Source organism: Ochlerotatus camptorhynchus, unplaced genomic scaffold (genome assembly GCF_037179485.1).
Source record: "Ochlerotatus camptorhynchus isolate MF236.1 unplaced genomic scaffold, CSIRO-AGI_Acam_v1.1 ptg000328l, whole genome shotgun sequence".
NCBI classification, from domain to species: Eukaryota; Metazoa; Arthropoda; class Insecta; order Diptera; family Culicidae; genus Ochlerotatus; species Ochlerotatus camptorhynchus.
Genome location: NW_027040816.1, coordinates 1289925 through 1303924, shown reverse-complemented (window position 1 = coordinate 1303924; position 14000 = coordinate 1289925). Strand labels below are relative to the sequence as shown.

General features: G+C 42.5%; 2 protein-coding genes across 2 annotated transcripts in view; one reads left to right on the top strand and one right to left on the bottom strand.

Moving 5' to 3' along the window:
* LOC135708171 (potassium voltage-gated channel subfamily H member 4-like) overlaps nt 1-14000 on the top strand; it is a 205885-nt gene that overhangs the window by 151633 nt on the left and 40252 nt on the right. The window lies entirely within an intron of this gene.
* On the bottom strand, nt 8487-12933 carry LOC135708119 (protein tolkin-like). The gene is made up of 2 exons (XM_065230065.1): nt 12717-12933; nt 8487-12586 (listed from the first exon to the last, which is right to left on the bottom strand). Exon 2 carries the CDS (start codon nt 12415-12417, stop codon nt 8875-8877), a length of 3543 nt encoding a protein of 1180 aa, XP_065086137.1. The 5' UTR covers nt 12418-12586; nt 12717-12933; the 3' UTR covers nt 8487-8874.

Here is a 14000-nt window from a genome sequence, read left to right as displayed (position 1 = left end):
TGATCTTCCCGATTTTTTTTTTTAATTTTCATAGGTTATCGACACTGCCATTAAAAAAGTACAGAAATTCCCATAAAATGTACTCGCAATGTTCTACTGTTCATGTAACTTCCCTTACGTGTCCTAAATTTACATGAGCCCCTCAGGACATTGCTGAAGTTTTCGGAAATTGCCTGAGTTTCTCGGAACTCCTTTATAATTTCAGCAATTTCATTGAAATTAATTGATCTGTCCTGATGTTCTCTGAGCTTCACTAAAGTTCCTGAACCATTAAATTTCCCTGAAGTTCTTTAGGCTTGTGAAGATTCCAAAATGTTTATGATGTTTTCTTAAGTTCACTGGAGTTCGCTGGACTTTTCTGAAATTTCCGGGTTTTCGAATTGTAACAGAAGTTTTTGAAACTGTCTTTAATTTATCGAAACTAACACAAAAGTCTGGACTTTTCTGAACTTGCAGAACTTATTAAATGTTCCTGCAGCTAGTGTGGATCCGCAATAAAAATCAGATAGCATCCTTGAAGTTCCAGGAAAGTTGAAAAAACTGGCAGGAGATGATGAAAGAATCATTCGAGCAAAGGCTGAAGAAGCTTCCAAGGTAAGGTGGAAGAAAATTCCAGGGAAAGTTGGATGAAACGGAAGTTAAATAATGTTTAAAAAATATTTCTCGATTCCCTAGGAATTACCGGAAAGAGCCATCGACTATTTCTCGTTTGAGGGGTGGCTAATCAAAAGGAGGAAAATGCAAACATTAGTCAAAAGAGTATCAAGCATAAGACATCTTTAGAGATGATTTTTTAGAATTTTGAGGGCTAACAAAATATGAGGTATTCAAAGAGATACAAGTCACTCACACAAAATTTCTCCCAAATTCGACTGGAGGCAGACAATAATAATTTTGATTATTTAAAAAATCGGTATAAATCGGATAAAATCTTAAAAATCGGTATTCTGAGGAACCTTATCTGTATATCGGTATCGATAAATCGGTATATCTGGCAACGCATGGCAGTCATGGAAGTGGTGCCAGAATTAATAGAAAATTCTGGTGGAAGTGTGTTTGGAGTGCGTCGAACTGTGATTTTGGAGTTGTTAAACATAAGGTGGCAGAGTGAGTTACCCTTTGTCACAATCCCACTTTTTGATTATCATCATTGATGACACCTTTTGAGACTGACTGTTAGTTGCCTCTTAAGAATATATATAACATGTTCAGTAGACCTGTTCATTTTAACAGAAATGTTCAGGATGCACCGGGTCAACCGTGATTACTGTTCGTCATGTATATTTGAACTTCTGTGCATATTTTCAGAAAAATCGGTGATGATTAGGAGGTACAAGTTAATTTTATGTTTTTAAGGTAATTTACGGCTTATAATATTTGTATATCGTGACTGAAACAACGAAAACTGATGAAACAACTTTCATAGCAAAGCTTAATGTGTTATCTACCAAAGGTTGACTTTTCAAAGTGATTTTATTAGTTTCATGCTCGAAGATATCTTAAAAAGTGAAAATTTTTGAAGTATTTGTTCTAAGAACTTTCCACCCATATGATATAAAAATGTGTAGTTTATGGCATAATGTTCCTTATACTTTTCTTGAAATTTTGTTCAAACATAGTTTTCGTGTAAATTCCATAGATTGAGAGAAGAAAAGAGACCGTTATAGCTATAATTCACAAGATAACAGAGCCAATACAAGTTTCAATTAGATTGACAGAACATAGTTGCATTGCTTTTCAATGACGACCGATGACTGTTTCATTGATAGATGATTTTTTAGAAATATGAATCCTCAGTAGACGTGTTTTTTTATCAAAGGCAAGTCTCACTCGAGCCATAACAGCAATTTATAAAATAACGAAAATTTTGTTAAAACATTGTTCACACTTCACCGATTGTCAGCCGAGGTATACAATTTAGTCGCAGTACATTTTGCCCAATTTGCAGTGTTACAAATTTCATATAAAAATAAAATCGGCAGCTATGTATTGTGTATGTCAGAAACATATCTGGATTATTTGAAAATAATGAGATACTAAATGCTGACTAAAAGTAAATTGTTAGCACGCCTCTAGTGTTGGGAATTGAAAATCTTTGACAGTGGTTTGTTAACACTTCTATAGAGTTCTCTACCACCGTTAGTATTAGTGAGCAGTTTCACTAATACATGCGTTTTACTGGTTGAAAATTAAAAAAAAAAAACAAACCGCTGTCAAGTCGAACACTTTGACAGCTGATTTCGTGGATGAAAATAATAAACAAATCGATTATACACGGCTACACTAGCTAGATTGTACTAGTGAGATCTTGCGTCAAGAAGTCAATAGAGAACAACTGGTGCAAATTTGGTCAAAGTAGTCGATCGCGTTCAGAAATAACATCAGATGCAACTCGAAAGAAGAAAAAAATATATTGTGCACAAACACCTGGAAAATCCGGAGTCGTCCGGTTCCCACATGGCTAAAGTGCCGAAGATGCCGAAACAACAGTTTGTCGAGTGCTCAAAACCGGCAAGCAAACCCTGAGTGTGAAAAGGAATCAGCGGACATACGAAAAAACTGGAACCAAGGATCGTCAGCTACGCAGCAAGCGTTAAAGCCAACCCCGGTCTTTTGATCCAAGATGTGACCAGAAAGTACAACGCCAACTTTCAAACGGTGCGGTACATCCTTGCCAGGGAAGGATACAAGTCGTACAAAGCCAGTTAACATCCGAACCGGCACATGAAGCAGAATTCGGTGGCCAAAAAGCCGTGTTTTGACGAAACACAAGGACTGCACTTTGATCGATGACGAAACATACGTCAAACTCAATTTTAAGCATCTTCCCGGTCAAAATGTTTACATCGCGACTGGACGTGGGGATGTGCCGGGAAGATTCAAGGTTGTGTTTCACAATTTCGCGAAGAAGGTCATGATTTGTAGTTGTGACCGGAAAACAGAACCATTCGTCACATCATCGACGATGACATTGTAACTAGCGTAGCTCTACTGTCTGTTCCCGGTAAGTTCTCAATAGCAAGGGACCTCTCGAGCTGGGTCTCAAGGTTGGCTTACTATTGGGCAATCGGAGGGGCTACGCGACCAAACGTGCAGAATACTGTCACCTGATTTAAGTTGTGGAAAAAATGCAACTTTGAACCACAGTTGGTTCAATTTATTGAGGACAACTATTGTTTGAGAGGGTTGGTTTATACTACTACTATTGTGGGTGTGGGTGTAAAGTGGGTGGTTCATTCTTTAAAAAAAACGTACCGGTACTGCTGATGATGACGACTGATGCTGAAGATGGACGGCTTGGACGACGTTGGTCGAGCGCTCGCTAGACTCATTGTGCTACGAATTCTGCCAGATCCAGTGTGGCGATCGTGGTCAACGTTGGTTGAGTGGCGGGATGAGGAAGCAGTTTCGTTGGCGCGTGAAACTTCTATAGGTCCTCCCAGGCGTCTTCCCTCAAAGACTTACATCGGCAGAGCCCAGGCAAGGCCGGAGTGACTCTACCGAGAGGGGAACGCCTCCTTGGCGGTTAGGGAGGGTTCCCGACACCAATTCCTTCCTGCCGATTATTATTATTTTTGGTCTGGCTTGAGGAAGGCTAGTTCCTTTGCTTTTAGACCTAGCGGCCTCTAGAGACTGCTAAGCCGGATCACGTGCGCGTCGGTTGTTCTTGTCAACGGACAAAATGGCGGTGTTTGTACAACGTCATATATATGTACATTTACCTTACACACAGTATCGATACTACAGACTACAAAACCTCATAAAACAATAAACAGTATCTCACATGCCTCCGCCATGGCAGGACGGTCGAACAATCGGTGTGCTTTATTTCTTTTCGTATCAACACAACGTAGGAATCCCACCCGTGCGCGATCAGGCGGTGTGTACCAAATGGTAATACAAAAGGTCCTGTGAAGGTATCGAATGGACGTTATTTCAGCCGTTAGCTATAGATTGGGCAGAGAACTATTTACCTGAATTGAGCTGAGCTGCAGCAAATTGTCACACTCGAATATTACCACTCGCTACTGGCCTTTTCAAGCACTTTAACTGTTCAACACCTTTCACACGTGAACGCCTGGATAGTTATGAGGAATGGCGGGTCGTTCGTGGGCTATCTGACCTCTGTCCCTTCGCTTTTCCATCCCTCCATCCTATATCCCAATCAGAAAAATCCTTTCTTCATTTTCCCGCCTGCATCTCCTTGTAGTAGTTGCACCCACTGCAACCTATCCCCACTTTACTGTTATACAATTTAAAGTTTAAACAATTCTCTACTGACAAATTGACAATATTTTAAGGGGTTACGCCACTCTAGAATACAGAAAAATGCACCAACATCATTAATTTTTTTTTTTCTGTTTTTTAATAAAGTCACATACTAAATTAACTTATATGGGCTTATAGTACACATAATTAGGGGTGCTTACAGTATTTTTTCAAAAGGGGAAGCCATGTGTGGCAGTTGGCAGCACTGCGAGTTCCTGGCACTGCTTCCCGTGTAGTGTTACGCGGCCCACACTTTCTTCGTCGTAAATATGAACCTAGAACAAAAACGAGTGGTTTTTCTTATTTTATATAAAAATACCTAGAGAAGTACATACGGAGATGAAATTTTTTTTAATTTTACGCAAATGGGACTTGATTTTGCAAAAAATCAGTTTTTTCGTCTGAAATTTGTTTCTCAAATTGTTTACCACAATTGCATTTTTTGATCAATTGAAAAGTTCGTATGTACTTCTCTAGATAATTAATCAGAGAATGCAATCGTCAAAGTCTGTGGTCAAAGTCTAGATCAAATTGAGTCATAATTGCAGATGCTATCGTGTGGGCCGCGGAGAGAAATGTTGTATCGAAAAAAAAACGCGGTTGAAGTTTGAGGTACAGATTTAGGTGCGTGATGCAAAGTTTTGTAATTTCGTTTATAACTTTCGGAATTTTAATTTGTTCGACATGGAACCAATTGTCCCTGATTCTTGACACTTCAGAGTACCTTTTTTTGTAAAAAAAAAAAGATTTTTTGAAAATCCTAGGGTGGCGTAACCCCTTAATACATAATATTTTAATAATCCTACTAACCAACACCAAATAACTTATAAAAATGTGACAGTATATTAAGCAAATAAAAAATCATACAAATCTTGTAACAAGCGGTTACAACATCCCAAGTTTACATCGAAGAATGCCTGAAAAAGAGTGTATTTCCGTTCATCCGCAAGCATCTTTTGGCCCGATTTGGCCAGCTACCACTACTCCAAGGTGGTTCTGGAGTGGTATGCTGCCAACAAGCTCGATTTTGTCCCCATCGTCCGAATTATCCGGAATTTCGACCAATCGAAATTCCCGGGCAATTTCAAAGCAGCGACTTCGACGAAGCGGCGGAGCAGTGCAAATGCAGGCAAAATGGAATAAATGCGCTGATTCCGTGTCCGTTTCCACTGTGCGGGCGCTGATGGGCTTCATCAAGAGAAAAATTCGAGATTTCGTTCGAACTGTAGAAATGTTACCATCTAATGCTGTAACTTTGAAGTTGTAATAAAAGTACTGTAAAGCAACCATTAATGAACTTTTTAAACTTATTGAATCACTAATTACAGGTCTTTTTGTGCGTACTACTTTCCTAGTTTGCAGCAGAACATGAAAACAAGTCACATAAGAAAATCGGATTGCGACCGACCTACACCCCCCTGTGCAAACCAGTTACTAATAGCAACCCTCGTTTTGTGCGAAATTTAATGGAGGAGGCGAGTTTTGGTCTGTTAAAAAAAACCGAACACTCAAACGTGTCATTGCGATGTTGCGACACCTTCAACCAGTCAAAGCATACTGGCACGTGGTGTTGTTGCTGTTTGAACTGTAGTAAAATCTGATGTCTTGATGTCTGCACTCTTTGTCTCTTTGATGGCAACATGTAATAGAAACGGGGTGAACATCAAATCTAAGAGTCAATTTTATACATCCCCTGTAATTTTTCTTACAACAAATGTAATGTCAGTTCTTACAATGGACTGAAGTAGTCAAGCAAGTTTTTACAGAATTAATTTTTAAACCTTTACTAGATGATTTCTAAACCCAGTACATTTGGAGAAACAAAATTTATTTGAAATTTAATAAAAATATATTTAAAAAATTGCTAACGACCATATATCAGCGTACAGTTCCTAAATCGAAGCACTCCATAATGTTCGACTATTTTAAATATTTTTTTTTTAATGTTACTTAGAGCAACCGTACCAATGAGTAAATAAGGCACATTTACTAACCTCTACCATAACGCTACTTGCGTACCGGAGGTTGCTATTCAGGTGGGGGAAATAGCAATCCGCACCTTGGGAAGTAGTGAGTTCATAAATTTAGCAACGCATCAGACGGTTGCTATTTTTAATAAACGTCAAAAGTTTGTTTTGCCGGTGTGGAAAACGGTAACTTAAATAATGACTCTGATAGCAACGACCGGTGTGGAGAGGAGTGATTAAGCCAAAATAGAAACGCTGTGCGTAAGTAAAATAGTGCCGCAAATGGCAACGACTGGTACGGTTGCTCTTATGCAAATGTTAGTTTCAGTGCTCTAGGGATGATGGTGTTACAAGGTTTTAAAAAATATCTTTTCAAAATAGACGAGTGCGTCATCATTAGGAACGCGTCAAATATGGTGCTGGCATGGTATATCTAAACAGCGATGCATTTCGTGAATCTTCAGGGGTGGAAGGATGCGTGGACATACCGTATCAAACGCTCCGAGCTAGGTTATGAGTGAATGTAACAGTAATATGCAATGTAATGAATGGAATATAAAATACAGTGTAATGGAAGGATCTCACTAATTGCCTCCAATGTTAACCAAATTCCCGATTTCCATTTGACGTTTGTCAGCTGTAAGCTGTAATCTGGCACTTGAAAGTCCTACCTCAGCAACATGATCGCACTGAACGATGGGACGTTGGGGGTTTGCTGGCTTGACAGCGGCCCCAGGAACAAGCTGGGAGATATTGTAGGTCCTGCAGACCGTCGATGTACGTGCACTCGTGGTGTTCCGAATGGAAGATCTTCCGTTGCTGATGATTGGCCATTTGCGCCAGGAATTGAGCTGCTCGTGAAAATAACGTCTTGAATCTCGGCTTTGGTGGCGACCCAGAACCGGGCAATCAAATCCAGGTCCATCTATGGTAGTTGTTGACCGGATCAGCACCCATGTATAAATATAACACAGGTCATCACTGGAATTTCGAATCGCGGAAAATGTGCTCCAATTACGAGACAAACTATCTCACATAAATTATTAACTTTAATTTTTTTCAAATTTTCAAACGCGACAAAGAAAACAAACGTCACGGCCGTACGGACGCACAGCCTACTCCTCTTCTTCCCCCATTCTGGCAAAAAAAAAACTATGAGCATTTATGATGGAACTTATCAATTTTAACGTTTGAAACATACACGGCGAATGAGAACGAACCAAATTTGAGTTTAGTTCACTCATAATCGCCAAAAGTGCAGGAACTCAACGATGAGTAAAGTTTGTCTCATGTTTTCCCAGGTTTTACCAGGATTTTCCAGGGAAAAATTCCCAAATTTGAGAAAAGTAAAGATTGGATTCACTCAGTCAATTGATACTACTCCGAGACTGAATAAAAATTTCGTCAATTTCCTCATTTTCCGGCAGATTTTTTTCAGGTTTTCCACAGGAAACCATGAGACAAAATTTAATCATCGCTGAGTTCCTGCACTTTTGGCGATTATGAGTGAACTAAACTCAAATTTGGGTCGTTTTCATTCGCCGTGTATGTTTCAAACGTTAAAATTGATAAGTTCCATCATAAATGCTCATAGTTTTTTTTATTTGCTAGAATTGGGGAAGAAGAGGAGTAGTATTCGCCGTGTACACGGAGATAAAAAACTACCCAAAATTTAGTACTTTTCCTTCAATTCCGGGGTTCAGCCCAATTACCCAAATTTGAGAAATTCGCTTAAAGTAGTTTCCATTTTACACCAGCAACAAAATTACCTACTCTTTAGTATATTCTACCCAAAGTTAAGTTTAATTCGCGTAAATTTGAGAATATGCAATTTACTCAAAAAGTAACTTATTGGGCTGAACTATATCGTTGCGTTGAACCTCTCGTTCCTTTTTTGACAACATTGAAGAGTGCAAGTGAGAGGCTGAACTCAATATTAAGTAAAAAGAACTCTAATTTTGGGTAGTATTTTTTTCTCCTTGAAGGCAGTTCAATTCGAAATAAAGGTCTAGGCAGCTACTGAGAAGCAAGAGAAAAACATAATTTAACAGGACCTGAGCAACGAATCTAGAACTAGAAAATACAATCACTTCCTTCAATGCGTGGCGAAGCATACAATTTGTTACCAACCAGAAAATTTTCACCAATCACCAACAATCATTCATCACTATCATGGACTTTCAACGGAATAAATAATTGGTGGCGATTTTTTTTTGTTTCAAACTTGTTTTATTATTCAGAACTGATAAGCCTTCCGAGCAGCGCAATCATTATTCGGTTATGCTGGGAATTCAAAACCGAAAACCCCATTTGATTCCTGTGAATCACCATTGTTCACACAAATCCGATAAGGCCGTTTTCTCAACTGGAATGCGAAATGAATTTCATTCTACCTACCGTATGTATTTACAACTAATTTCAGTCTATTCAATTTCATAACCTAAAAGTAAACATATTGCATTTCTTATGTTACAAAGAAGCAAGCTTCCAATGCACACAAATTGAACAACCTAGGAACTGGAGTTTGAACTTGATTTTCTTGTCGACCTTCCACCCATCCATTCGCATCCAGTGCCGCTGCCCCCATTATAGTCGTTTCAAATCAATAAACTAAATGAGTATTCCACGCACAAATTGATCAATCTGCTGCCGGTTGAGTCGTTTCCAGCCCGTTGAGTACCCCTAATTGCACTTTATTTCTGTGGTGGTAGGGAGCGTAATCCGCATCATCTTCCCCGGCATTATCGTCATCATCTGCGTCGTATTCATCTTGACTGATGAACATGCTTCGTAACGATCCGGCAAACGGTGCCGCCTGTTCCGCACTTTCGTACGTCTCCTCGGCCGTTGACAGTTCCTCATCGTCGTACGGGCTGATGGCGGCGTACGCTGCCGAAAAGCCTTTGAACCCGACCGTATCGTCCGAACGGAACCGCACCACGATGACTTCGCTCATGGAAATTATTTCCGGCGGTAGGCGATTACCGCAGTACTTACCGTGCAGCTGTCCGTTTGTGGTATCATCGAATCCACTGGCCAGTTCCACGTAATCATACGAACACGTTTTCTCCTCTTCCAAATCGAAAGTCAGGAAGGTCAACTGGACCTTACGACCGGAATCGGCTTCGATGGTCCACTCGCAGTCGATGCCATTGTCATAAACTACGTCGCCGTACCCAACGTGTGAGTAGAAGTGGTTGATATCGTAGGTGGCCTGCAGATAGCCTCCGCAGGAGGTTGAGTGAGTAGCGAGAAAGCCTTTCCGTTGTACGCTTGCATCCGTGTTGAACACCATGTACATCTCGTTGGATGTAGAGGAAATCGGGTGCGGGAGCTTCGCTCCGCAGAATCGTCCCAAGGTGTGACTCTCCTGCGAGTCTCCATCGTAGATAGCGACGTTGTCGTACGCGCATTCCTGGTGCAACTCAACGTCGAAAATGTTGAATACCAGCTTGATCCGGTGACCTGGAGCAGTTGTAAAATGCCAGATGCAGTCCTTCTTCGCTGGGTAGTTATCCGGATAGTTCGGACTGAGGATCTGCCCGTTCGCGGTGGCGATTTCAAATTTGCATCCTCCTTCTTTGCAATCGTGGCCATTGTCGTGCAAAATATAGCCATTTCGACAGAAGCACTCATACGATCCCACCGTATTCTTACACTCGTGATGACAACCGCCATTATTCACGGAACATTCGTCTACGTCGGTGAAGAAGACCGCTGCAAAGCCGGTCTTCTGCATAGTTTTATCCGAACGGAACTCCAGCCGAAGAATGTGACTCTCCGACGTGATCACCGGAGGAAGCTTCGTACCGCAGAACGTTCCGTGTTTCTTCAATGCTTCCTCACCGATGCGCGAGTAGATCGAAACAGCATCGTAATCACACTCCGAAGGTTGATAGTGGACGTTCCCTTCCAAGTCAAAGTGTGTGAAATTCAAGGTGATCCTGTGCTGTCGCGAAGCGACAATCTCCCACGCACAGTCCTTCATCGCCGGATACTCCCTCGGGAAGGACGGTGACACAAGACTTCCGGTCCGTTGTGTGAGAATCCCACCACAAGCCTTCTCGCAGGACTTACGATCGCTGTGCAGTTCGTAGCCAATTTGACAACTGCACTCGTATCCACCGAGCGTATTGATACAGTCGTGCTCGCAGTTGTGATCCATCCTTTCGCATTCGTCTACTTCCCGGACCAGAGTCGCCAAGAACCCAGCTTTCTGCACCGACCCGTCCGAAACAAACTTGACGTACATGGTGTTCCCCGACGATCGCATATCCGGAGGAAGTTTATACCCACAGAATATGCCAATCTCCCTGGACTCCGGTGAATCACCGTCACGAATCTCGACGTAGTCATACGCGCAACTATCATGGTTCTCCACCTCAAACGACTGAAACTTGATCGCTACTTGGTAGTCCTTCGGCACTGTAATTTTCCATACACATTCCTTGTTCGGGAGGTAATCCGCCGGGTAGTTGGGTGATTCCAGTCGACCTCCGTTCTCCAGGTTGATGTCACCACCACAAATCGCTTCGTAGTTTGCGGCAAAGCCTCGCATACTGGCCTGCCGGAAGCTGGTTACGTAATTCAACAGCATGCGACTTCCGGTGGACACGATCAGATTGCTGTTACGGCCCGATCCGCAGAATCTCCCCAGCAAAGGAGACTTGTGCCAGTACCCGTCTCGGATCTCCAGGTAGTCCGTTCGGCAGTTTTCCGATTTGAAGATATCCAGATCGGTGATGTTCAGCACGATCTGCTCCCCGTGGGTTGCCGTTATACGCCACTCGCACCGTTCCGGATCGGCAGGAGGTATCTTCGAGTGGTAGCTGGGTGAAGTGAACGACCCGGAGTGATCTTGGAATGTTCGACCACATTTGGCACATTTATACAGCAGGTTGGCCTGAATGATGTCCCCTTCACTCAAGCGCAACCGTTGACCAATCTCCGGTCGCTTTTGTCCTGGAAGGTCTACGGGTAGGATCGTGTCTAAGTACGTTCCCTTGGAGAAGGTGTTTCTTGCGTAGTGCATGATTGAGTAGTAGTCATACGGTTGACCCAGAGAATTGACCTCATCGTCAGTGAGTTTGTTGAAGTTGTACTCCTGTCCGATCATGATGTTATGCTTCTCGATCACAACGTGATCCTCGCGATCCGGGCGTGTATGTTCATGCCAAAATCCCACCACGTGGCCCAGCTCATGAACCACGATTCCAAACTTGTCACAGTTCTTACCGATCGATATCGCTTGAGGTCCATTGCCTCGCTTGCCCACGAACGAGCAACATCCACAGGGACGTTCGGTAAATACGATAAAGTTTGGGTGAACCTCCGGATCACGTTCAACAAATTTGATGCACGTGTAGTTCTCCCAATGTCGCATGGCTTGTTTGAATAGAGCTTTGTGCAAACCGCTGAAATTGCCATCGATCTCGTAGGGGATCACTCCAAAGTCCCAAATTCGCTCCTTTTTTGCCGTAGCTGCCCGCGTAGATCGGTGCAGCACCCGATCGCCTTGTTTACCTCTCGATCGTCGCACCTTGCGGGGTGTATTTGCTTTCCTGTGCTTTAAACTCCTTTTCCTACCTATTCCACTCGATCTACGATCATTGCTCTGTTGCCCTATTTTCCTAGAAACTGATCTAACATTTGTGGCAATCACCTCCCTTGTTTTGCCACGATTATCATCCTTTATTCGACGTTTGTTGTGTCGCTTCCTGGATTTTACATTTTTGTTTTCATTCATCTTCTGCAATTGTCGCACGAGCTCACTACCACTTCTCTTATCGCTAGGATGCCCTCTCAACCGAACAGGTGCTACTACCGTGGTAAGCCCTTCTGCCTCTACCTGCAGCCCTTCTTCGATCTCTTTCTTCAACCTCTCCTCCTCCACCTCCTCCTGCCGCTGCTTCAGTCTTTGTTTATGAAACTCACTCTCATAGTTCACATTGGGCAGTGCAATATCACCCATGAATCCGCTCGACTTGCACGGATCCATGTCTATATCGTTGGATATCCCTGTTGGGAAGGTACTCTGAAGTAGCTCGTCAACTGTGTAAGTTCGTTGAACGCCCTCCACCTTGATCGCTACCGCTATCACCACCAGCATCAGCACAAGCATTCTAATCCCTTCCAGGCGCCTCTGCCTCCGCCAGGAACAACGAACCATCAAGGACGACATCGTGCAAGATTACGCCCTACGACAAGGAACACCTTTCTCGTGACCTCCTCGTACGAACCTCGATTACTCGAATGCGCCTGGTTTTAATTCGACTCACTAGCACTGATACTGATACTGCTAATGCTGCTCACATCTTACGTCTCGCGCTCAGTACGACCGATGATAGGCCCTGGAGGCAAGCGAAAGAGAAGGAGAAAACGAAAACATAAACAGATGAGCGAGCACTTCGATCTCCTGAACTCAAGCTGATCATCTTCTTGATAAAGAAACGCACTTTTTTCCAGCACGCACACACTCACCCGAACAACGAAAACAGTTCTGAGAATCCTTCCCGTCTGACCCAGCTCCTTTCAGCTTGCTGATAGGGGATTTGCAACACTTATCACACAAAATCCGAACGCGATAGCAGACTCTTCTTACTTATCGCTTCGTTTGCAAGTGCGTTGATAAACCAAAAACGATCGAGCTGCGGACGATCGCGACCGGTTTCGTAAACTATCCACTCACGACTGACCAACCGAGCAGCGAGACCAACGCTCAGATGGCGACGAGCGTGTTTGCTGGACAAACAAACAGCGATGATCGTCTTCGCGTGATTTCCAGCATGTGGTGGTGTGTTATACAGTGTTGGTCTCTTTAAATTGATGATTATTTTCGTAACGTGTAGGTATGTATATGAAAGAGAGAGAACTTGTATGCAACATTCATTTCACAGACACATGGACGAGGCGAACCACCTGTGTCCATTTGAAAGCACTCTTGGTGATGCGATTTGATGGGAGGAACCGGTGATCCTCGTGCTTTTCCTGGGTAGTAGTATGTGTTTGGGACAATGGGACAATGTTGTACCTGATGTTGAAGAATGCATTAGGTCCTAAGTAATATTGACAGATTCGCTTCGTCTGCTTTCTCTTTGCATCCTCCTTGTTCAGCTTGATTTAATGATGAACATCGTATTTTTTAATTCAATGGATTATCTCATTTGTTTCAATACCTAACCATATAATGTCTTGGACAAAGTTGTTGTAGTGGGTTAGACCAACAAGCCTGTGCCATTGGATTCAGGTTTAATTGGGAACTATGCCGCTAGAGGCGCTTCACTTTTATATTACTTATGACGGGCGTTATAATATATGGAACGTTGGACCCTTGTTAGAAAATTTCGCGATCCTGGCCATACAGAAAGTTGCTGTCTTCAGCGAAGTTGTTTAAGTGATCAAGTCCTTTTGGATGGTGGCCATATTAGTTCAGAACTTTCTCACTACGCAGCGCTAGTGTGCAAGTGAACTTCCTGTATAAGCTGTATCTCGAGAACCAATAGAAGGCAATATAGAAGGTTACTGTGTTCAGCAAAGTTGTTCAGGTGACTCAGTCCTTGCGGATGGTGCTCATGTTATTTCAAAACTCTCACACTACGCGGCGTCACGACAAAATTTAATTGAATATTATAAAGGAATGAATTTCTTGGGGTACCAACGTAACCAAGCGTATTAAAATAAAAATCATAATAGATCGATCTACCAAAGATCAATTCTTTGGTTCCGATTTAATCAATGGATCGATTTTAGAGCCGAAAATAAGAT

Coding starts and splice junctions, on each gene's coding strand:
- LOC135708119 (XM_065230065.1), bottom strand. CDS start 12,417: ATGTCGTCCTTGATGGTTCGTTGTTCCTGGCGGAGGCAGAGGCGCCTG.